Source organism: Caretta caretta, chromosome 9, assembly GCF_965140235.1.
Source record: "Caretta caretta isolate rCarCar2 chromosome 9, rCarCar1.hap1, whole genome shotgun sequence".
NCBI classification, from domain to species: domain Eukaryota; kingdom Metazoa; phylum Chordata; order Testudines; family Cheloniidae; genus Caretta; species Caretta caretta.
In genome coordinates, this window is record NC_134214.1 from 88,755,316 (window position 1) to 88,774,950 (window position 19,635).

General features: G+C 39.6%; 1 protein-coding gene across 6 annotated transcripts in view; it reads right to left on the bottom strand.

Moving 5' to 3' along the window:
* Positions 1-19,635, bottom strand: part of GRIA3 (glutamate ionotropic receptor AMPA type subunit 3) — a 221,808-nt gene that overhangs the window by 133,006 nt on the left and 69,167 nt on the right. For all 6 annotated transcript variants that reach the window (XR_007358352.2, XM_048863289.2, XM_048863288.2 and 3 more), the window contains exon 4: positions 8,113-8,300. Coding sequence is in view for 5 of the 6 variants with exons in the window: in XM_048863289.2 (XP_048719246.1) it covers positions 8,113-8,300 (188 nt within the window). In the remaining variant the exon portion in view is untranslated. The remainder of the gene's footprint in view (positions 1-8,112; positions 8,301-19,635) is intronic.

Below are 19,635 nucleotides of genomic sequence, written 5' to 3' on the forward strand. Positions count from 1 at the left end.
ACAAAACTTCTTGTAATTGAAAAAGCAGCAAAAAATGGCTAATTGTACAACAAATGCAAAAGGGGCTTTTTACAGACATCTATTAATTAAGGTTCAAACTAGCTATACGCGCCTATCACTCAGGGAATGAGATATCAATTCTAATTTTCTTTCCAGTTAATTCATGGTAATTCTATTGACTCCATATTTAGGCCTATTGTACACTTAATTACTATATATAGATAGATCTATTTGTGTACACATATGCAGTATATGTAGCATGGTAAAATATGCAAAATGTCAAAAGCATATGCATAAATGTGGGCACACGTGTGCACTTATGGCTAATGATTATAAGTTACTAGTACAAAATTGTTAAATGCTGCTAATACAGAATAATAAAAGATCTTAATGGTGACTTCAGGTTGTAATCTCTTTGGAGTAGGAAATGCGATTTGTGTTGGAAATGGATCTTTAACTGTACAGCACCATGCACGTTATGATGCTATATACATTAAATGTGATTAATAATCATATTAGCACAGAATTGCAGTTCTACTGGTTTTCTGAATTATTCTATTTTGAAATCTGTTCAGATCCATGGTGACACTACCTTAAATCACTCTGCTGTATGAATAACATTCTGATCGTTAAATTCTTGTCATTCTGAAACTGGGAAATCTTATGAGAGCTAGATGATGGCTTTCAGAAGGCATTAGCATTTACAAGATGGTAATTCTACCCATAGGAATGTGTGAAATGTTTTATATGTGCAGAGGATTAGCCCGATCTGAAAAGGACATTTGCTTCCCTATAGTTCAGACACTGTGCCTGTGGCTACTTATTAGTTCAATACCTCTTAGTAGCATTCCCTTTGGGCAGAAATGGCTGTTGACATTGGCATGAGCACACTTGCTCACCTTCCACAATTTTGTTGGCTAAAATCCAATGGAGATGGCTGCTAACCTCAGGAGACCCCCTTTTCTCCCCAATGGAGGCTTCATGTCCAGCATGATCACCTCAAAGAAGAGACCACTACTATACTTGTACATTCTTCCCCCTAAAATGCATTTATGGGCGTTTGGACTGGTCAAATCTGTGTGGAAGGATGACTGACGATCTTTTGGTGACAAAGTTTCGAGCTCTTTAGGGTCATGGAAATTAAATGGGTCAGTCACAGAGTGACTTGTAACAAGAGTCTGCGTATATTAGACACCCCTCAAGGCCTCACCCTGAATCCCTTACGCAGGCAAATCAAGGTCCTCACAGAATATGAAATGCTGGTCCATGACTCCTCTGCGGCACAGAGCCCTGAGAACCTCAGCAGCACACCCCGGCTCTGTGACAGCAGTGGAAAATACTCACTGGAGTGAGGAAGAGACCAATGGGACATATGGAGAATATAGAGCCTAAGGATACCCAGCACTTTGGTGCCTCCCCCAAACATGCCAGTTTATTTATGGGGTGGTTATTACATTTTTTTAAAAATTGCATGAAAAAGACAGGCCAGTACAGTAATTATGGTGTATGTTATACAAACCTAAAGCATACATGACTTGCAAGGTTGGATCTGGATTAATTTTGCACTTGGATATTTTTCCTGATATTTTTTGGTGATTTTTTAAAACTCTGTAATATAAATGAAACATTTTTTTATATTTATTCTTAAAACACCAAAAACCTGGGAGCCTTCTTGCAGTGAGCACAGTACCCCTCACTGAGGACTGAATGCTTCTACAAAGTTATACAGCAATGGCAATATTGAAAAACTTTACATCTTCTTAATCTTAAAATTTCAGACTCAAAAATCAAATCAGGTTATATACTTCCACTGCAGAGAATCAGATTCCCCTTTGTGTTCCTAGGGTCACTTTACTTGAAGGCTTTTTGCCAATTTGACCATTATTTAAAATTTTTGTGCATTATAGTCCTTCCTACAGTATTGCTTATGTTTTGTTTGCAAGAGGCGTCCATTCAATATTGAGATTGCCTTGGAGCCTAACCTTTATGATTTTGTTTGGCAATAGTCTTCTTTTGATAAAAGCATATATTCTCTGAAATAAACCAGTCTTTTGTAATGTTTCACCATTTTGATCCTGAATGATTTTCTTCCGTCTTATTTTCCCTTCGGGGATTTGCTTCTAAATGGACACTGAGCCACTCTAGTCTGAAATATGACTTATCTTAGTTATAAGAAAGCCATATTTCTGAACCTGAAGACTTGTTTCTAAATAAACAGTCAAACTCTAAAGCCTGATGCTATTTTCCAGAACTAGATGACTTTTTTCCTGACAATAAAATCATTTTATATCTACCTGTGAAATAATATTGGAATATTTTGGCATCAAGGGACAAGAAGAATGGGGAGTTCATGAATTTTACAGAGAATCAGTTTTAATACCAGTATGTGTGAAAGGAAGCTACAAGATTAAACTAGATATAATTTTGTCAAGAAAGGAAGGATGGATATGGGCCTAATTTACTGGATTTCACAGATACAGGACCACATCTATGGGTAAATATTAACAATAATGTGAGAAACAGTGATTGGATGGCAATACGAGTAGTAAATTACACGTGTAAAAGACAACCCCAATATAATGCCAGAATAACACACATGTTTAATTTTAGATTGAGATTTATAATTACAGGCATGGGGCCCATGTTTAGAGAGACTCTGGGATGTTTTCTTAAGACAGAAGAATGCCTATGTGTGGACTTTGGCCCATGGTTTATTGTTTATTAGTACGTATTAGTAAACAGAGAACCAGAGCCAGATTTTCTTGACCTCAGTGAAACCGCTTGTGAGGTCAGATACTATTCAGTGTAAGTAATAGTTCAGAATCTATGTGGATAAATGATAAAGCATGAACGGTATGATTGTTTCCTGGGGAAAAAAAGATCAAGACTATACGTAAGTATATTCACCAAAACTGAACTTTAAATTTGCTCTAGCAAGCATTTGCATCAAAAGCACTTCAGCACTCATCCAATTAGAGATCAGAAACAGTACAATGTGACTTAACTGACCAATAACAACTGAGCAATAAGCCCAGATTTTTAACTATATTTATGCATTAAAATGAGATTTAGGCTCCTAAATCAGTTAGGTGTAGTGATGCTGAGCACAGCAATGCCTAAATAGCTTTAAAAAGCTGGGGCTAAGTGAATGCTCACTGGGAATTATTCATGATGAATTCAGACTTTGCAAAAACTCAAAGTGATGACATTTGTCAACATGTGGCATACCTCATCCAGTGCATTAAATGCCCCAGTGAAACCAGACAATCACTATGCTCTCGAATGAACTCACAAAGGAAAGTGATAAAAAGCACCACATCAGCTGTGGGTGAACACTTTTCACAAAGCTATCACTCTGACCTAACAGTCCTCATCCTCAAAGGAAATCTGCACAACACTTCAAATGACGACCCTGGGAGCTTGAATTCATAACTTTGCTAGACACTAAAAATCATGGACTGAACAGAGACACGGGATTTATGACATATAACAATGTATGGCCCACTAACCCCGCCCATGTCCCCCAGTTGCCTTACCCCTCCCTTCTTTCCCCCTCTGTAAGTGGAGGGGTGTTAACAGGACACTTCACCTTGAATGGTTCCTAGAAATATGTTAACTACTCGTGCTAAACAATCTGTTCTGCCTTGTATTTAGCTGTGACACTCGGAGTACCCGTCTCAGAGCTGAAGAAGAGCTCTGCGTAAACTCAAAAGCCTCTCTCTCTCTCTCCGACAGAAGCTGATTCAATAAAAGCTGTTACCTCACTCACCTCAACATTTGTCAAATGTTTTTGAAGAATAGATAAATCTGAGGAAAACTCTTTTTAAAATTTGTCTCACAACCTTCGCTACCTCAGTTTTTCAATCTGCAAACTAGAGATAATATTACCTCACGGAGCTGTTGGGAGGTTTAATTATTGCTTAGAATGTGTCTTAAGGCCCTTGGATTTAAATTGACATTTAAGTTTAAAACAATACTATTGTGTGTACTATATCTTATCAATGAGGCTAGTTTCAAAGTTACCAATTTAGTATTACCGGAAGACTGTAAATCCTCAGGTTGAACTGACACATGAAATGGCTTAAACTATATTCTGGGACCAAGATTTTCAAGAGAAACTAAATATTTTGGGGGTACCCAACCTGAACCAACTGAACGGGCTCTGATTTTCAGACAGCAGGTGCCATGCACTCTCTGATAATCAATCCCTTTTACTGGTAACATTTATGTTGGACAGCCAACATCCCTACTCTCTTTTGGACGTTTTGGATTAACTCGAATATACCACTGTTTTCAGTCATCACCTTCAATAAAATGAGTTCCCTAAACATCTAAACCTTGAACAGTCAGCACACAATGGTATTTGCTCATTTTTCTAAGAGCTTATTCACTTTTTTCTTGTTGGCTTTGGTAGACTTTCTAACTATGTGAAAAACAATCTAAAATATGCAAATCTAGAGTTATCCTTTCCACTGTCAGCAAAGCACAGTTGTCTATAAGGAGGATATCTCACCATTCCCTTGAGTATTTCAACTACAGTGAACTAACTACTGTTAGAATTTTTGTACGATTTGATTAGCCTTATGAGAAGATAAGCAACTAAGCTGAAGAGACAGACGTAAAAGCCTGAAAAACTAATTGTGCAGCAATAGACCCAGGGGTAGACCAATACTGACTTTCACCTGCAGAAAAAGAGGTCATTGTTCTTGAGTCTTGGACCAGAAAAATCTCTGGAGGCTGCTATTTGTAGATATTTTATCATAATGCGCACCAATGTGGGGCCCAGTCCTGCAACCTTTTCTCATATGAATGGTCCCGTAGGACAATATGCATGGGTAAGTGATGCACAACTGGACACTATCTTTTTTGTCTAGTATGTAATAGAGTATTTATCCCAAAAGTTGTGTTTGGTTTGCTTTACTAACTAGTTTATATAACCAAATAACTCAAAATCCCTTTTAGGCCCTGATCCTACAAATGTAAATGCCTTTACACATGGGCAATTCCAATGAAGTCAAGTAAGACTGCTCACATATATAATAGTAATCATATGCGTAAATGTCTGCAGGATCTGGGCTTTAAGCTATACTGTCAAATGATTAACTAGTCAATCACGTTCTATGCTATTGCATTACTGAAAACCACTGCTTCTGAAAACTGTAGACCAAATCCTGGTCATAGGCACCGTCTCTGGGGTGCTCTGAGGCTGGAGCCGCACAAGAAAAAAATAGGGGATACTCAGCACCCACTGGCAACCCCCCAGATCAACTACTCCTCCTGCCCACCACGATCAGCTGTTCAGCGGCGTGCAGGAGGTGCTGGGGTGGGGGGGAGAGGAGCAGGGGCAGGAAGAGGTGGGGGGAGGGGCAGAGGTGGGGGTTTGGGAGAAAGGGTGGAGTGGGGGCAGGGCTGGGGGCAGAATGGGGCGGGGTTTCGAGCACCCCTCGGGAACTCAGGAAGTTGGTGCCTCTGGTCCTCGTGCAAGTAAAATTACATTAGAGATCATTCAGAAGAAAGATTATTATATTGTTTCATGGAATCTGACTGGTAAGTATAAATAAAACAGACTTAGAAAATGGATAATTTAGCAATTCAGAAATGTGATATCTAAAAGTTAAAGTAAAACACCAGACAATTAGGGATAACTTGGTGCTCAGTGCTGTGAACCTTTAGCTATGTGAGAGTTAAGAGTTCATCAAATCAATAATCATAATGATGGAAAGTTGAATCGAACATTTAACAAAAATATAACCCTACCCACATTTGAACTCAGTGCTTCTGAAGAAGAAATTAGATCATGACTCCCTTCCCTATTCCCCTGAATACGCAGGTGCGAAATGAGGCTATTGAGCCAAGGGCAGTTGGGCTCAGTGTTTAAGGGAGAGAGGGGGATTCTCCATCTCCCACATAGGTAGAAACCATGAAGCTGCTTGGGAAGTAGGAAACTAAAACTCCTTTCCATCTCTAAGCAGCCTTTTGTGGATCTTTCACTAGCTTCCACAAAGAGGCATGTTCCAGTTAGCACCACTGCTGTGAGGGGGTTGGGGGATGGAAAACCCACTCCCCCTTCTGACATTCCCCACCCAATTGCTTTTGGGCAAGAGGAGGTATTTTGGACCCAATGGCTGAGTTGCGTGTCTGGTTAAAAGCTCTGTTTTGTAGCTTGTCACTAGTAGGGTTTCCAATTTTGGTTGGGCAAATTCCTGGAGGCTTCATCACATGGCATAATATTTAATTAAAAATTAATCTTAAATTCCTTGAAACTCCAGGACAATCCTGGAGGGTTGGCAACAATAGTCACTATGATATTTTCTTGCAGCTATGCAGCACATTTAGTCAGCTGGAAGTCATCCTGTGCCTCCTTTGACATCATCCCAACATCTTGACCATGTCACTGGCAGTCAAGGTGGTGGAGTCACAGACACCTTTGGTAAGGAGGACTGGAGCTGGGTGGCCATGTATATGTTATACAACCCACTCAGAGGTTGACTTCCCTTGGAATAGGACCACCCACCAGTCCCTGCGGCTACATGCTGTGGACATGCCTTGGGACAGTACTAAGTCCAGAGTGGTTAGGGCTAAACGAAAGCATATGCAGCCAACAGCATTGCAGGGCTTAGTATTATCAGGACAGACCCATCCATTTTGAGTCCGTTACAGATACTTGCAGTTCTCTTTCGCTCACATGGTTTCAAGTCACTCCCCAGACTTTAAGCCTGAATCAGACTGTTAGTGTCTTAGAGACATTTATGATAAATTTCCCAGTACTTAGCTTCTATCTAACAATACAGGCCTTTCTCATGCAGGAGGGGCCTGGTCCTGCTCCCATTGAATTCAATGACAAAACTCCCATTAAATTGAAAGGCAGCAAGATGAGGTCCTATAACTCCAGTGACTGGAAATGATTCAGCTTGGGGCTTGACTGGAATTGAATGCTGTCCGAATTGATTCACGTCTCCTGAAATTCTTTGGTTTTGTTTGTGGTAGTATGGCTAGTTTGCCATTAGTTGACAATATACCATTTGTACAAGAATATGCTAACGCTTCATGAAATTTAAATGTTATTTTTGATTATTCCAGACCATAACTCTAACTACAGCTTTATAAAGTGGCATTTATCATAGGAGTTTGCAGTCTTAACCCTGACCAAATCCCTGTGTGCCTATGAACAAACAGGCTGAATGGGTTGGTTCAACTGTAATGTAGGCTCTGCTGGGGCTGTGAGCCACAGCTCTGAGTGTGGCCAGTGGGGAGCCAGTCTGTCTCTGATCCCTATGTGTAAGCGGAGTGCTGCTGTTTTTACAGCCCTTCAGGGGTACAGTGTACTTTCTCCCATAGAGACAGCCATGGTAGCTGGTACTGGAGGGGGATAGGACCATGGGCCCACTTCATTCCCACCTGCTTTTGGAAGACTACCACACCAGAGGCTCCTACCAGGAACCGATCCCCTTACTTAGACCAACGTGGAGACTGACATTCTGGGCAGCCTCAAGGAGCTATTGGAGGCTCTTAAACTGATTCTGAGGGAAGCCCACTTCCGAAAGGGCTGTGTCATGTGTGAAGTCACCCAGCATTTGCCCTCTCTAGCAGCAGTGAATGGCACTCCACCACACCCTAGAATATAGTGGGGGAGGCTCCTTTGCACCCCCCACAAAAGGCTAGCCAGAGTCAGTTGAATTTCCCCCCAGAAATATTTCCATATGTGACAATTTTATTCATACATGAGTCAGTGCCTCGGCCTCCTTCACTGGCTGATTTTAGTTTTTTACTGTGATCCCTTTTTTCAAACAGCACTCAATCCTGCAACCGTTACCCACAAGAGTAGCCCTGCCTTCAGTAGGGTTATTTACTTCAATAAGAGCTACTGCTGAGAGCAAAGGTTGGCCGTCTTTTTTATTAATTTAGAAGGCAACAACAAATTTACAGAGATGTTTTCTGCTGGGTTCTATTCAAATTATTTGCCATCAAATGTGAAAGCTATCCAGGATATTTAATTTTAGAAAGGTAATTGGCAAGTTTTTATGACTTATTTTTAAAGAGCTGTTTAATTTATTTCTATAGACAGACAATTCCAAAACCTTATGTCACATACAGCACAGATTCGAAAAATACCTGTTCCAAAATTGTGTTTATTCTCTCTACTTCACAGTCGATTAAGTATCTTTTTTCCTGTCGTCTGTCCATTTCCTCTATAATTCTCCTAAATTCCTGAACGTCCTTTATACTTCCCACAGACCTGGCCGTGACTTGCCAGTTGTTTTGTACCGCTGCTTCCATAATTGCCTGAAGAATGGAAAATCCTAGAGGGGAGAAAAATACAATGCAATCATTTACTGAAAAAAAATGGTTTAAACATGTGAGAACAGGTTAAAAATTATATTGTATGAAAAGCAATATAGTAGATAGTAGCCTGCAATCAGTTCATGACCTGAATGACAAGATGGTAGGGACCAGATTGTGCTTTCTGTTACCCTGGTGTCAATTCTGAGCAGCTCCATTGACTTTAGTAGAATTACTTCAGAAATAATTAAATGAGATTGGTAGCTGGCCTAATAGCTCTGATGGTCTGACCTGGCCTGTTTGTGGTTTTATTAGGGTCCATGCCAGCTAAGGGTGTGACGCTGCAGTCCTCACATGGGCAAAACTCTCATCGGATTCAGGAGATGAACAGAATCCAGTGGGAGATTTGCCTGAACAGAGACTGCAGGAATGGAGCATTAATTGGTACAGACCCAACCACTGCATACAAGAATGCCAACTAAATCATTGAGCTGGCTACTGGAGGCATGTACTGTAGAGCATATTTGCTGATATTCATTTTTATTTCAAGAAATATTTTTAAATATGGAATGCAATAGTATTAACTACACTTTTAAAGCTTATATTAAGGTAACATTGACTCATTCAGCAGCCTCAACAGAGCAGCAAAGCAGCATGAAATGAACAAAGAGCTGCACAGTGGGAAATTTATGCAAGCAAACTGCAGTTCATTCCTTGCGCACAGCTGTGACTGGGATGCAGACAAACTTGAGCAAAGAGCCGTGAGCTAACTGTAATGAAGCTGGAAAGGGAAATCTCCTCCCCAAAGGTAGTTTATGTGGGAGCCTGGGGGCACTGATTTGTATTCCTTGTCTTGTAGCATTTAGTTTGTGTTTACTGACCCCCTTTTTCAGGAGGTTGAGAGACTGTAGGATATTTTAAATTATTTCCTATTTAGAAGAGTTCAATTCAGATAGCATAGTTCACCTACTTGACAACTCAATGTACCTACTTGGGTTCCAATGGAATGCATCCATTTCAGTACAGAAACTTCCGAGTAGAGTATGTTCTATCTAAATAATTTATTCATAAATTATTGAATTAAAAATTTATTTACACTTTGGGGTCCTTATTCATAGTCCTACTTTAGAAGCACAGAATTCCTTCATGTATATTCTACACACACACACATACATATACACACACGTACACACACATTTGCTAGGTTTAATTATTTATATTTTAACATGGAAATTTACTAGTACTTTATGGCAAACTCCCTCACCTGCTTTTGAGACTGAAAATCCTTGAGAGACACACAGGAACAAAGCATTAAAGATCTGAACTATACCAGTTACTATTCTGAGCTCAAATCTGAGATTTCATTGTAATGATGTTTTTTACACTAAAATAAAGAGTCCGATCTCATTTACACTGGTGTAAATTTGCAACAACTCCACTGACATCAATGGAGAGTCTCTGGATCATTACTGGTGTAATCGAGGGCAGAATCTGACCTCTGTTGCTCGAGCCTGCATGTAGAGCATTAGTAGAACTTTTCATGGGGCTTCCCACCTCCCTTCAAAGGGCCCACACAGTGGCTACCTAAAGCGCCTTGAGTATTATTGGTTTTCCTTTGTATGGATGCATGTTATTGTCTTGTCAAAGGTGGTGACAATTTATACATGCTCTGGCTGGGAATCTTTTCTGGCATCCCCTTTCCACTGACACTATTAAAAGAGAGCCATTTACATATCTATAGTATGATAAACTCAATCTTCCTCAACATCATATTTTACAAAGATGGCTGTGATGTCTCAGAAAGTAGTATGATTTCACTGCGTACAGGAGGAAGTTCACATATAAGACTAAGATACTCAAGCTTACAAATGATGAATTCTGATATGGAAACATAAATACAATTAACAGGAATTTACAAAAGCTTTGTATGTAAAGATTTGCTTTTATAATATTTGTTTCTACTAAATAAGAACTATTTACACCTTTCTGCTTTACATCATTCATGTGTAAATACAAATCTTGTGCTTGTACTAAACTAATATTAAATTGGTCCACAATCTTTAGAAATCTTCCAATCAAAATGTACTAATCGTTTCAGTTTATGAACATTCTGATCCCATATAGGCACCTGCAAGAAATGGCATTGCTCTTATATTTTTGCAAATAAAGATACAGAAACACTTATGGATATTCCCAAAGAAATAAGTTAAAAATAAATATATTGGAAAGCATGTACTTTACTACAATCTCAAAGTAATGCACACTGGAAAACATAATCCCAACTGTACATACAAAATAACGGGATCTAAATTACAACTCAGGAAAGAGATCTTGGAAGCACTGTGGATAGTTCTCTGAAAACATCTGCTCCATATGAAGCGGCAGTCAAAAAAGCAAACAGAAGGTTAGGAACCATTAGGAAAGGGATTGATAATAAGACAGAAAACATGATAATGCCACTATATAAATCCATGGTCTGCCCAAACCTTGAATGCTGTGTGTAATTCTGGTTGCTGCATCTCAAAAAAGACATATTAGAATTGGAAAAGGTACCGAGAAGGGCAATCAAAATTATTAAGGGTATGCAACAGCTTCCATATGAGGAGAAATTAAAAAGACAGGGAGTTTTCAGCTTGGAAAAAAGAAGGCTAAGGAGGGAATGATAGAGATCTACAAAATCATGACTGGTGTGGAGAAAGTGAATTAAGGAAGTGTTATTTACTCCTTCTCGTAACAAAAGAACCAGGAGTCAACCAATGAAATGAATAGGCAGCAGGTTTAAAGCAAACAAAGGAAGTACTTCTTCACATAATGCATAGTCAACCTGTGGAACCTGTTGCCATGGGATGTTGCAAAGGCCAAAACTATAATGGGATTCAAAATAGAATTAGATAAGTTCATGGAGGATAGGTCCACCACTGGCTATTAGCCAAAATGGTCAGGGATGCAACCCCATGCTCTGGAAGTCACTAGCCTCTGAATGCCAGAAGCTGGGAATGGGCGAAGGGGATGGATCACTCGATGATTACCTGTTCTATTCATTCCCTCTGAACCACTTGGCATTGGCCACTTTCGGAAGTCAAGAGATTGGGCTCGATGGACCATTGGTCTTACCAGTATGGCTGGTCTTATGTTCACATTACCCATACAGTTTGGTCTCTGCACTTCCTGATTTCAGATGAAGCTCTATTAGGCCTTATCTGACTTAATCAAAAGAGGATATATTACAAGAAAGCCCTTTCATGTGTGGTATACCCAATTCTCTGTGTGTGTGTGTGCACATGTGTGTTTTGTCCAGCAGTTACCATTTCAAAGAAGTGCGAGGAGTGGGGAGGGTTATTCAACAACTTTTCTCTGATACATGTAAACATAATCAATTGCTCACAGCATGAAAGAATTCCATGGACTCCCCCCCACTTCTGTATCCCTTATGAACTTATCTTCAGGAACCTCTATGGCAATACTCCCCTCTCATCTTTCCATCCTTCCCATGATTTCTTTCTGTGCTTTGACATTTGGGTCCTCTTCTTGGTCCTTCTCTTCCTCATCTCACTCACAAACTATCATTTGCTCCTCCTGGGAAAGTCTACCTACCTCCCCACACCTGTCTGAGTCTCCATTGCTTTATAGAAACAGCACAAAACTCACCTCTTCCACATTTTCAAGAAACCATCAGCCAGTTCCCTGAAAACACAGCATTCACTATTCCCTACCCTTCAACATCTCTTTATGCGTATTGTCTTCAGCAGCATTTTACTGTAATGTACATCCTTAGCCATTATGAGACATTTGCATGAACAACATGTTCCCGACTTCAGTTGTACTCTACCCTTGTGGATGCTGCTATATTTAGCAGCAGGGCTATTTTTAAAAAGTTTTTCTTTGTTTTTCTTATTTCAGTCGCTGATAGTTTCTTTGTTTAACTTAGCAACAGTGAAAAATGTGATTGTCCATGGGGATCTCTCTGTTAGGGAGTGAATGGGGAAATGTCACTCCCAGTTCCTTGCACATCCATGAGTGAGGCAGTGTAATCACTTTTTCCCTTCCAGATAAATCTATTTTAGTGTGAGTGTTTCACAAAAGATATTCTAATATAACAGAGGGCAGGTGTCTAGCACTCATGAATGGCTCTAATTTCGTGAACCCCAGAAGGAAGCCAGCCAGCTACAGGGTGTCTTGATCAGTTTTGTGGCTATTGGTATGGTAGGCATTGAGTCATGCTCATAAGTAGTTAATGGGCAACTAGTGTTTCCAGTTCAGTCTGGGTCAATGAGCAAGCCATTTGGGAAAGGTTTTGTTGCCAATTTGTTTCAGTTCAGCTGTTCCATATAAGAGTTAATCAAAGAAAGTAAATATGAGCTCAGCAAAGAGAAACTAATGCTCTTGATGAAGTGAGCTGTAGCTCACGAAAGCTTATGCTCAGATAAATTGGTTAGTCTCTAAGGTGCCACAAGTCCTCCTTTTCTTTTTGAGAATACAGACTAACACGGCTGTTACTCTGAAACCTAAAATAATGCTCTTGTAGGTGACCGCGATAGGACATGTTTTTAAAATGTGTTCACTGATACCACTACTAAGCCCTCATAAGAAAGACCTTCTTCTCATCCTCTAACTCGGACCGAAGCTTAACATTCAAACCACCCAATGTCAGGATGCGTCCGCCGGTTCTAAAGATATTGGTGATATCCAAAATCAAATCCTTGTCATTATCAACTGAATGAGCTGGAGGCAAAGGCAGAAGTAGCCTTTCTTATGAACTGAACAAAACAAACATAAGTAGCTAGACTCCTATTCAGCAAAACACTTAAGCATGTGCTTATCTTTAAGTATGTGCTTTGCTGAAAGAGGACCCCAAAAAGATAAAGCAAAGGCCAGGAATGGATTATCTGCCACTGCAGCTGTCTATGCATTTTAAATAGCCCAAAGGTCTCCATCAGAGCTGCACCCTCTGCAATCCCAACGCTGCAGCCACACTTCCTTCTCTGGCCGTACTAAAACACAAACAAAACCAGTATCTTCACTCTTCTAAAGGGAAAGCAGAGCCTATATTTTAGCTACTGTTATGAACCATCCCTTCTGAGACGGGTGTTTCTCAGCCAGCGCTACTGACACAGATAAAGACGACATTTCACCCACTTCCATCAGTTTACCAAAGCATGTGAGTGTCTTTCCCAAATCCAGCTAAGCAAAAATCTTCTGCTTGAACAGCTTATTCAACCAGATGGAATTTCGCATACTACATGATTGAACTTATTCTTGATCAGATTGCAATGATCACTGAAAAGCGCGTATACAATGGTATCATGGAGGGCATTTTTCTTCTTTCTGCCCAGTGGACCATACTGGAACATCTCTGTCATAGCATGAAACTCTTTATGATTGGCACCAAAGAAATTAGTACAAACATTACTTTAAATCACTGATCCTCTTAATGGACCATATGAAGGAAATCCTAGACCTCAGAAATGAAGCATTAAATTGCAATCCCTTTTTCTTCTGTGTTGGTAAGTGTTAGGGATTTTTTAAGGGACATATTTTCCGATGGGAAACATGAATACAACATGTGTGGGCCAGAAAAATGAATTGTGCATACAAATCTGTGTTCTGGTGCTTCTAACTTCCGATTTGCATGAACAATCAGTTACCTAGAGGTGAAGAACTATGATTTGGGCCCACAACTGAACTGCAGGCACCCAAATGCTGACCCATAATCGGCAGATATAGACTGAGCCAGAGAAATGAGGCCACCCTTGTGAAAGTTTCCCCTTAATGTCAAATATGAACTTTATGATGTGTATTTACACCTAAAAATCTACTCAGAGCACTAGAAGTTTAGCTGTATTTGGATATTCTGGTTACTTACCTTTGAACTCAGCACTAGTTTAAACACCAATAAGGAAAAGCATTTATCTAATATTGTTAGACTTGAGTAAAATAATGCATGCATCAGAGCAGAGGAGGAAGGGCAGGTGTGTTTTGCATACAAAAGGCGAAAGGAAAAGGTAACATAAGTTTATATGCTTCATGTATGATTAATACTTCTGTAAAGAAGCAGAACAAGCAAGGGATCTCTGCCAAGCTGGACACGAATATGAGTCTTAGCAAATGCCTCGGCCCTGCAGTGCTCTTTTATTCTAATTACATTTACTTAAGCTCAGCAGCTTGAATTATTAAATAAAAAATGGAATAATCTCACTTCAAGTGTTTCTTACCTGGTCATTTGAAATGCACCAATAACTTGCATATGGTGGACTATGCGCTGCTATTCTGATGTCACACAAACTGCTAGAATGGGAAGCATATAAACCCTTATGTGATCTTTTTCTTTCACCTTCTATACCACTAATTTATTATGCCCCCTATTGTCTCTTTCATCGTGAATTACGTTATTGCCCGGGTCGTCCATAAACACAAAAATCCTCACAAACAGATATGCCAATTCAGATGAGTGAAAGTGAACCTGTCTTGCCTTGTCAGCTGAAAAATAGTTTACAGGAACCATCTGGTCTGTATTTGTTCAGGAAGGGAGACAGCTAAACACGCAGGATTTCAGATCCACTGCATGGAATGGTGTGTGTAAAAAAAGAAATATGGATGCTCAAAAGTCACTATTTCTTACTGACTGCAGCTCACTTTAATCTGCATTTTTTGATAATACAAGGCCTCAATCACCACTGCATTACTCCAGATTTAAGTCAGTGCAACGCCAGTACTTCCAATGGAGCTGCACCAATATAAACTAGAGTGATACAGAGGAGAACTAGGCCCAAAGACTGTGAGGATCAAGGCCAGATGAAGATGTGATGTAACTGGCCTTTCCATTTGGATACAACTCTCATGCTGGTGGGAAAATGTGGTTTATATCTTGAACCCATTTTATGATCCAGGGTTTATGAAAGGGGTAACTCCATGTTTTTAATCTTTGACATAGGATTCTTTATATAAATGTTTTCAAGGGCACAGTAATGATAGAGTAATTTATAGTTTTCTGAATACAGCTTGGAATAATCCAGGCTGAGAGACTCTTTGAAAGCAGACTCTGTTTGCTGTGTTTGAGGGAAAAACAGAACAAAACAAGCAGGTAATGACTGCCCAGGGAAGACAGCAGAAGTAGCCCAGGAAACCAGTGAGGGAAATAATAATATGGGTTGCAAAGTGACAGAAGGTGAAGATCACTGTGCTATCCAGTGGGCAGGGGCTGCAGGGTATTCCCAGAGTACTTACTGCCGAGAATGTTGAGAACTCTTGCTACTGATGCGAACAGAAAGCTGGCAGAGGTAGCATTAAGGGCATTCTGTCACTGGAGGATGCAGAGGTCTGGAAGCCATGGGCTTCCGAGGTAGTGGAGAACAGCTTTCCCACAGGGAAAGCCATATTAAATGTGAACTGTTAAATGTTAAAGCTTCTTTAGCCTAATAAATTTAATTAAATTTGCAGCTGTTAACGTTCCAAATAAAAATAGATTAAAATAACATTGTTTAAATCAGAGGAACCTTTATCTGGCAAAGCTTAGGATGAGCTCAGGGCTCACGTTACGAAGTCCAGAGCGGGGCAATAAAGACAATTGCCTACAACGCCCAGCAGAATACCACACCTTGGAATTCAAATCCAGCAATATTCCTCCCCAACCACAATTCCTTTGTGTGGCCTGAATTCTGCACTCAATCAGGCCAAACTGCCATTGACATCAGGGAACTCAGAATAAAGTATTATGGGACAGCCAAAGAAGTGCTGTACTGGAGCCATTTTGGAATGCATTTTCTTCAGCAGTGTGAAACCTTTATCCGCATGCATCATTCGGCTGATACCAATGTGACCACAATTGGGAGTAAGGATTGAGAAAAATGACCTGAACAGGGCCCTAGGTGTACTGGTTATTTGAAGCTAGCCTAGGGAAAGATCCTCAGGGAGCCAGGCTGAAGAGTTATTTTAGTTTGGAACCAGGCTATGAGCTTGACTTGTTGGAAGAAACTGGGAATGTCTTCAAAATTTGTGGATACATTTCTGGAACAAGATCAGCTGTACAGATAAGACTTATTTAATTGTTATTCCGTTTTTTCCCCTTGGGTCCTGAGACTGGAGAAGTCCATAAAAACTATAGTTTAGGCAGGCATAAGGCACAGCAGTTGAGCAGTAGATACACAGGACAATGTAGAAATGTGCATAAGATAAAATTTGGGAAGAAACTCTGCTTGAAATTGTATCTTGTGGGTTAGCTCATGACATTAACCTGCAATGTACAAAATCAAAGGGGGAAAAATATCCCCGGCTAGGGCTCAACTGATGATGCTAATTACTACATGTAAAATAATATATCTGACTATGTTTATATATTTATCTAAGCAAAAAGGGGATTAGGAATCATGCAGTTAGCAATTTGCAGGTTAGCAGATAACCTAGTCTGCTGGACAAGACAGCTGAGTTGCACTGCAGGAAGAATGGGTTCTCAAAGACAGGGCGTACAAAACCCTGACTCGGGTAGCTCTCAGTTGGGGATAGGATGCCACTGGCTTAGTAAGTGCCAGACTCATGGGGCCAGATTCATTCCTGGTGTAATTTTGCTGGTGGCAAAGGTAGGACATCAGGGAGAAATTTAGCCTAGTGTACCATTTGGAGAAAGATGGAAGATAAAAAATCACCACGTTAATGAACCTTAGAGAGGTGTTTGAGTAGTAGGGTTTTGTTCTTGCTGTTTTTGTTAAACCATTGTGTTTAACAGGTAGAGAGGGGTTGACTGTGCCTGGTCTCTGGGAGCGCAGGGCAGTGACGGTGCAGTGGATCTCACCATTGCTCCATGAACACAAGAACTGTTCAGGGGTAGTGATGTTGCTGGTCTTCTATATGCAGAAGAGTGTGGGAGGGGTCATGGTTGTTCCCTTTCTCCACACCAGTCAGCTCCCAGGGACTCCTGAAATACTGTGCTTTTAAGGTTTCTGTGGGAGTGGGGGCTCAATGGCACAGTTTAGCCTGGCATCATGTTATATGTACGTTACATGAGGACCTGCTTTGCACTCAGACCCACAGAGAATATACTGCTTACAATACAAAGGCGTGTATGTCATAACAGATGTTCTCCTATCATTCAATATCAGAAATCCTTCACCTTACGATGAATAACACTTGACAGTTATGTAGGGTTAAATGGTGCACTTTAACTAATTTAACCTCACAACACGCATGTGAGGTAGGCAAATATTATTTTCCAGATAGTAAAACTGAAGCAGAATAGGAAAATGAATTGTCAAGGCTGTATCAGTGAATCAGAAGCAAGGACAGGATTTGAACTCATGACCTTCTAATTTGTAATCCTGAATTTATTTCATCAGATAAAGCACTACTGTGTAGGTCAAGGTTTTGTTGCTATTGTTTAAAGATCCATATATATCTGCTATAAACAGTATTGACACACTACCCATAGAAATATTACAACAAAAGTACTGCCCTATTGTCTTACAGAGAGCATCTCTTTTATAATCCTACTTAATGAAGTAAATACAATAGTAAGCTAGCAGTCAAATGAAACAGGATTTTGATTTTAAGATGCATTAGTTATTCCAAGTAAAAATAATACACTAGCAGAATTAAAAATTAAGGTGTTGTGGAATTACCATCTGGGTAAAAGAGGGGGGAAACAGCTTTCCAAGCATAATTATTATAATAGTTAGCCAGTCAGAGCAGCACCATAATGCATTTATTATAAATACTGTACACAGGAAAACTTTTATCCACCTATCAGCAGCTGAGGAGTTTCAAAACTGCAGAAACTTGACCCTATGTACTGCAGTTCTCATTTGAGGACCTAAAAATGTAATTTCAATGCATGCTGTAATCTTACAATTATTAACACACATTAATTTCTTGTTGTGCCATGCACTGGTCCTTTTAGCAAGAGTGTGCATGTCTTTTCCTAAAAACATATAAAAAGTAATGTTTAAATAATGATAAATATTATTCCTTTGAAGAAATATTCACAAGTGATTATAGTAATCAAACTGTGAATAGAAATACATATTCATCACAAATGTTAATGCAGTATGCCTTAGACAAATGTCATTTTAAAAAAGTCAAACTTTATACCGCTTGGATTGTCCTCAAATACTGTAAAATTATTCTTGCTATCTGACCTTCAGTCAACCATGTTAGAAAATATTTATTTCTCTACCTAACCTTTATCAAAACTTTGTTTCTCAAACTACCTGTGCAAACAACTCTTTTGCCTTTGAGAATTTTCATTAACAAAGTCTGTCTTCATCAGCATCTCACCCTTTGGTAACCACAATTTTAATTGCCCTTGCATCTGGAATATGTCTCATATATCAACATGTAGTTAATTTCCTTTTATTTATTCTGAACACCAAAAAATACAGTAATCAAATAGTGAGTGTTTTTTAATGCTCTGAAATTTAAATGAGTTTTATGATAATATAAATGATAATTTATGATTCTTTACTCACATTCTGTATATGTGCATCCTCAGATTCATTCACTTTTGACATTTCACCCTATTTTTGCTCATGGACAGAGGTGAGAAGTGAGGATCAGGGACAGACATCTATACCCACTCAGTTCAAACACTGTTCAGCATGCCACCTACAGAATCTCACTGACATTACAACCTGCTTCTTCATTGTGTGAATTTGGAGGTCTTTCCTCCAAGCAATGATCCAGTTTACACCTCTGAGCTTATGATGCATGATGGGATTGAAACCCAAAACTATAGAATATACCACGAATGGGCTCAAGACAGATTGCTAGATTTATATCCAGCACTGAAAGACAAATATATGGAAGCACATTCTTCCCCCATTATAATCTTATGCTCCTATGCAAATACTGTATTAGACAGCGGATTCATTATGTCACAAATCAAAGAGAAGTTTTGCAGTAGATCCCCCTTTCTTACTAACAAGCACATTACACTTTTGCTACTTTATAAAATGCATCTACGACCCGTTTGTTTGTTTTTTGCAGCTCTTAAAGGAACATTGATTATACAACTGTCACAACTTGACCCTCAAGTGGGGAAGAAGTCTGTTTCCAGCACAGATTGTTGCAAGTAAGAGCTGAGAAAATTTCAGCATCAATACTTGTTAAGAGGAGATACGGATTTGACTTAAAAATTTGAGTGCGGATCTAGTTTTAAACCAAGTTTGGGTATGTTCAGATCAGGAGGTTTGGTTTGGCAGACTATAAATATAGCAAAGTCTGGATCCAAATCCAGACTTCTCCACATTGTCCCGGGCTGATCGGATTGGAGGTTTTGGGTCATTCCTCAGTTACAGACACTTAGCTGGCTGATGGGCTTTTTTCAGCTGTGTTACACTATTCATTTCTGTGCCTTTTGAAATGATCTTT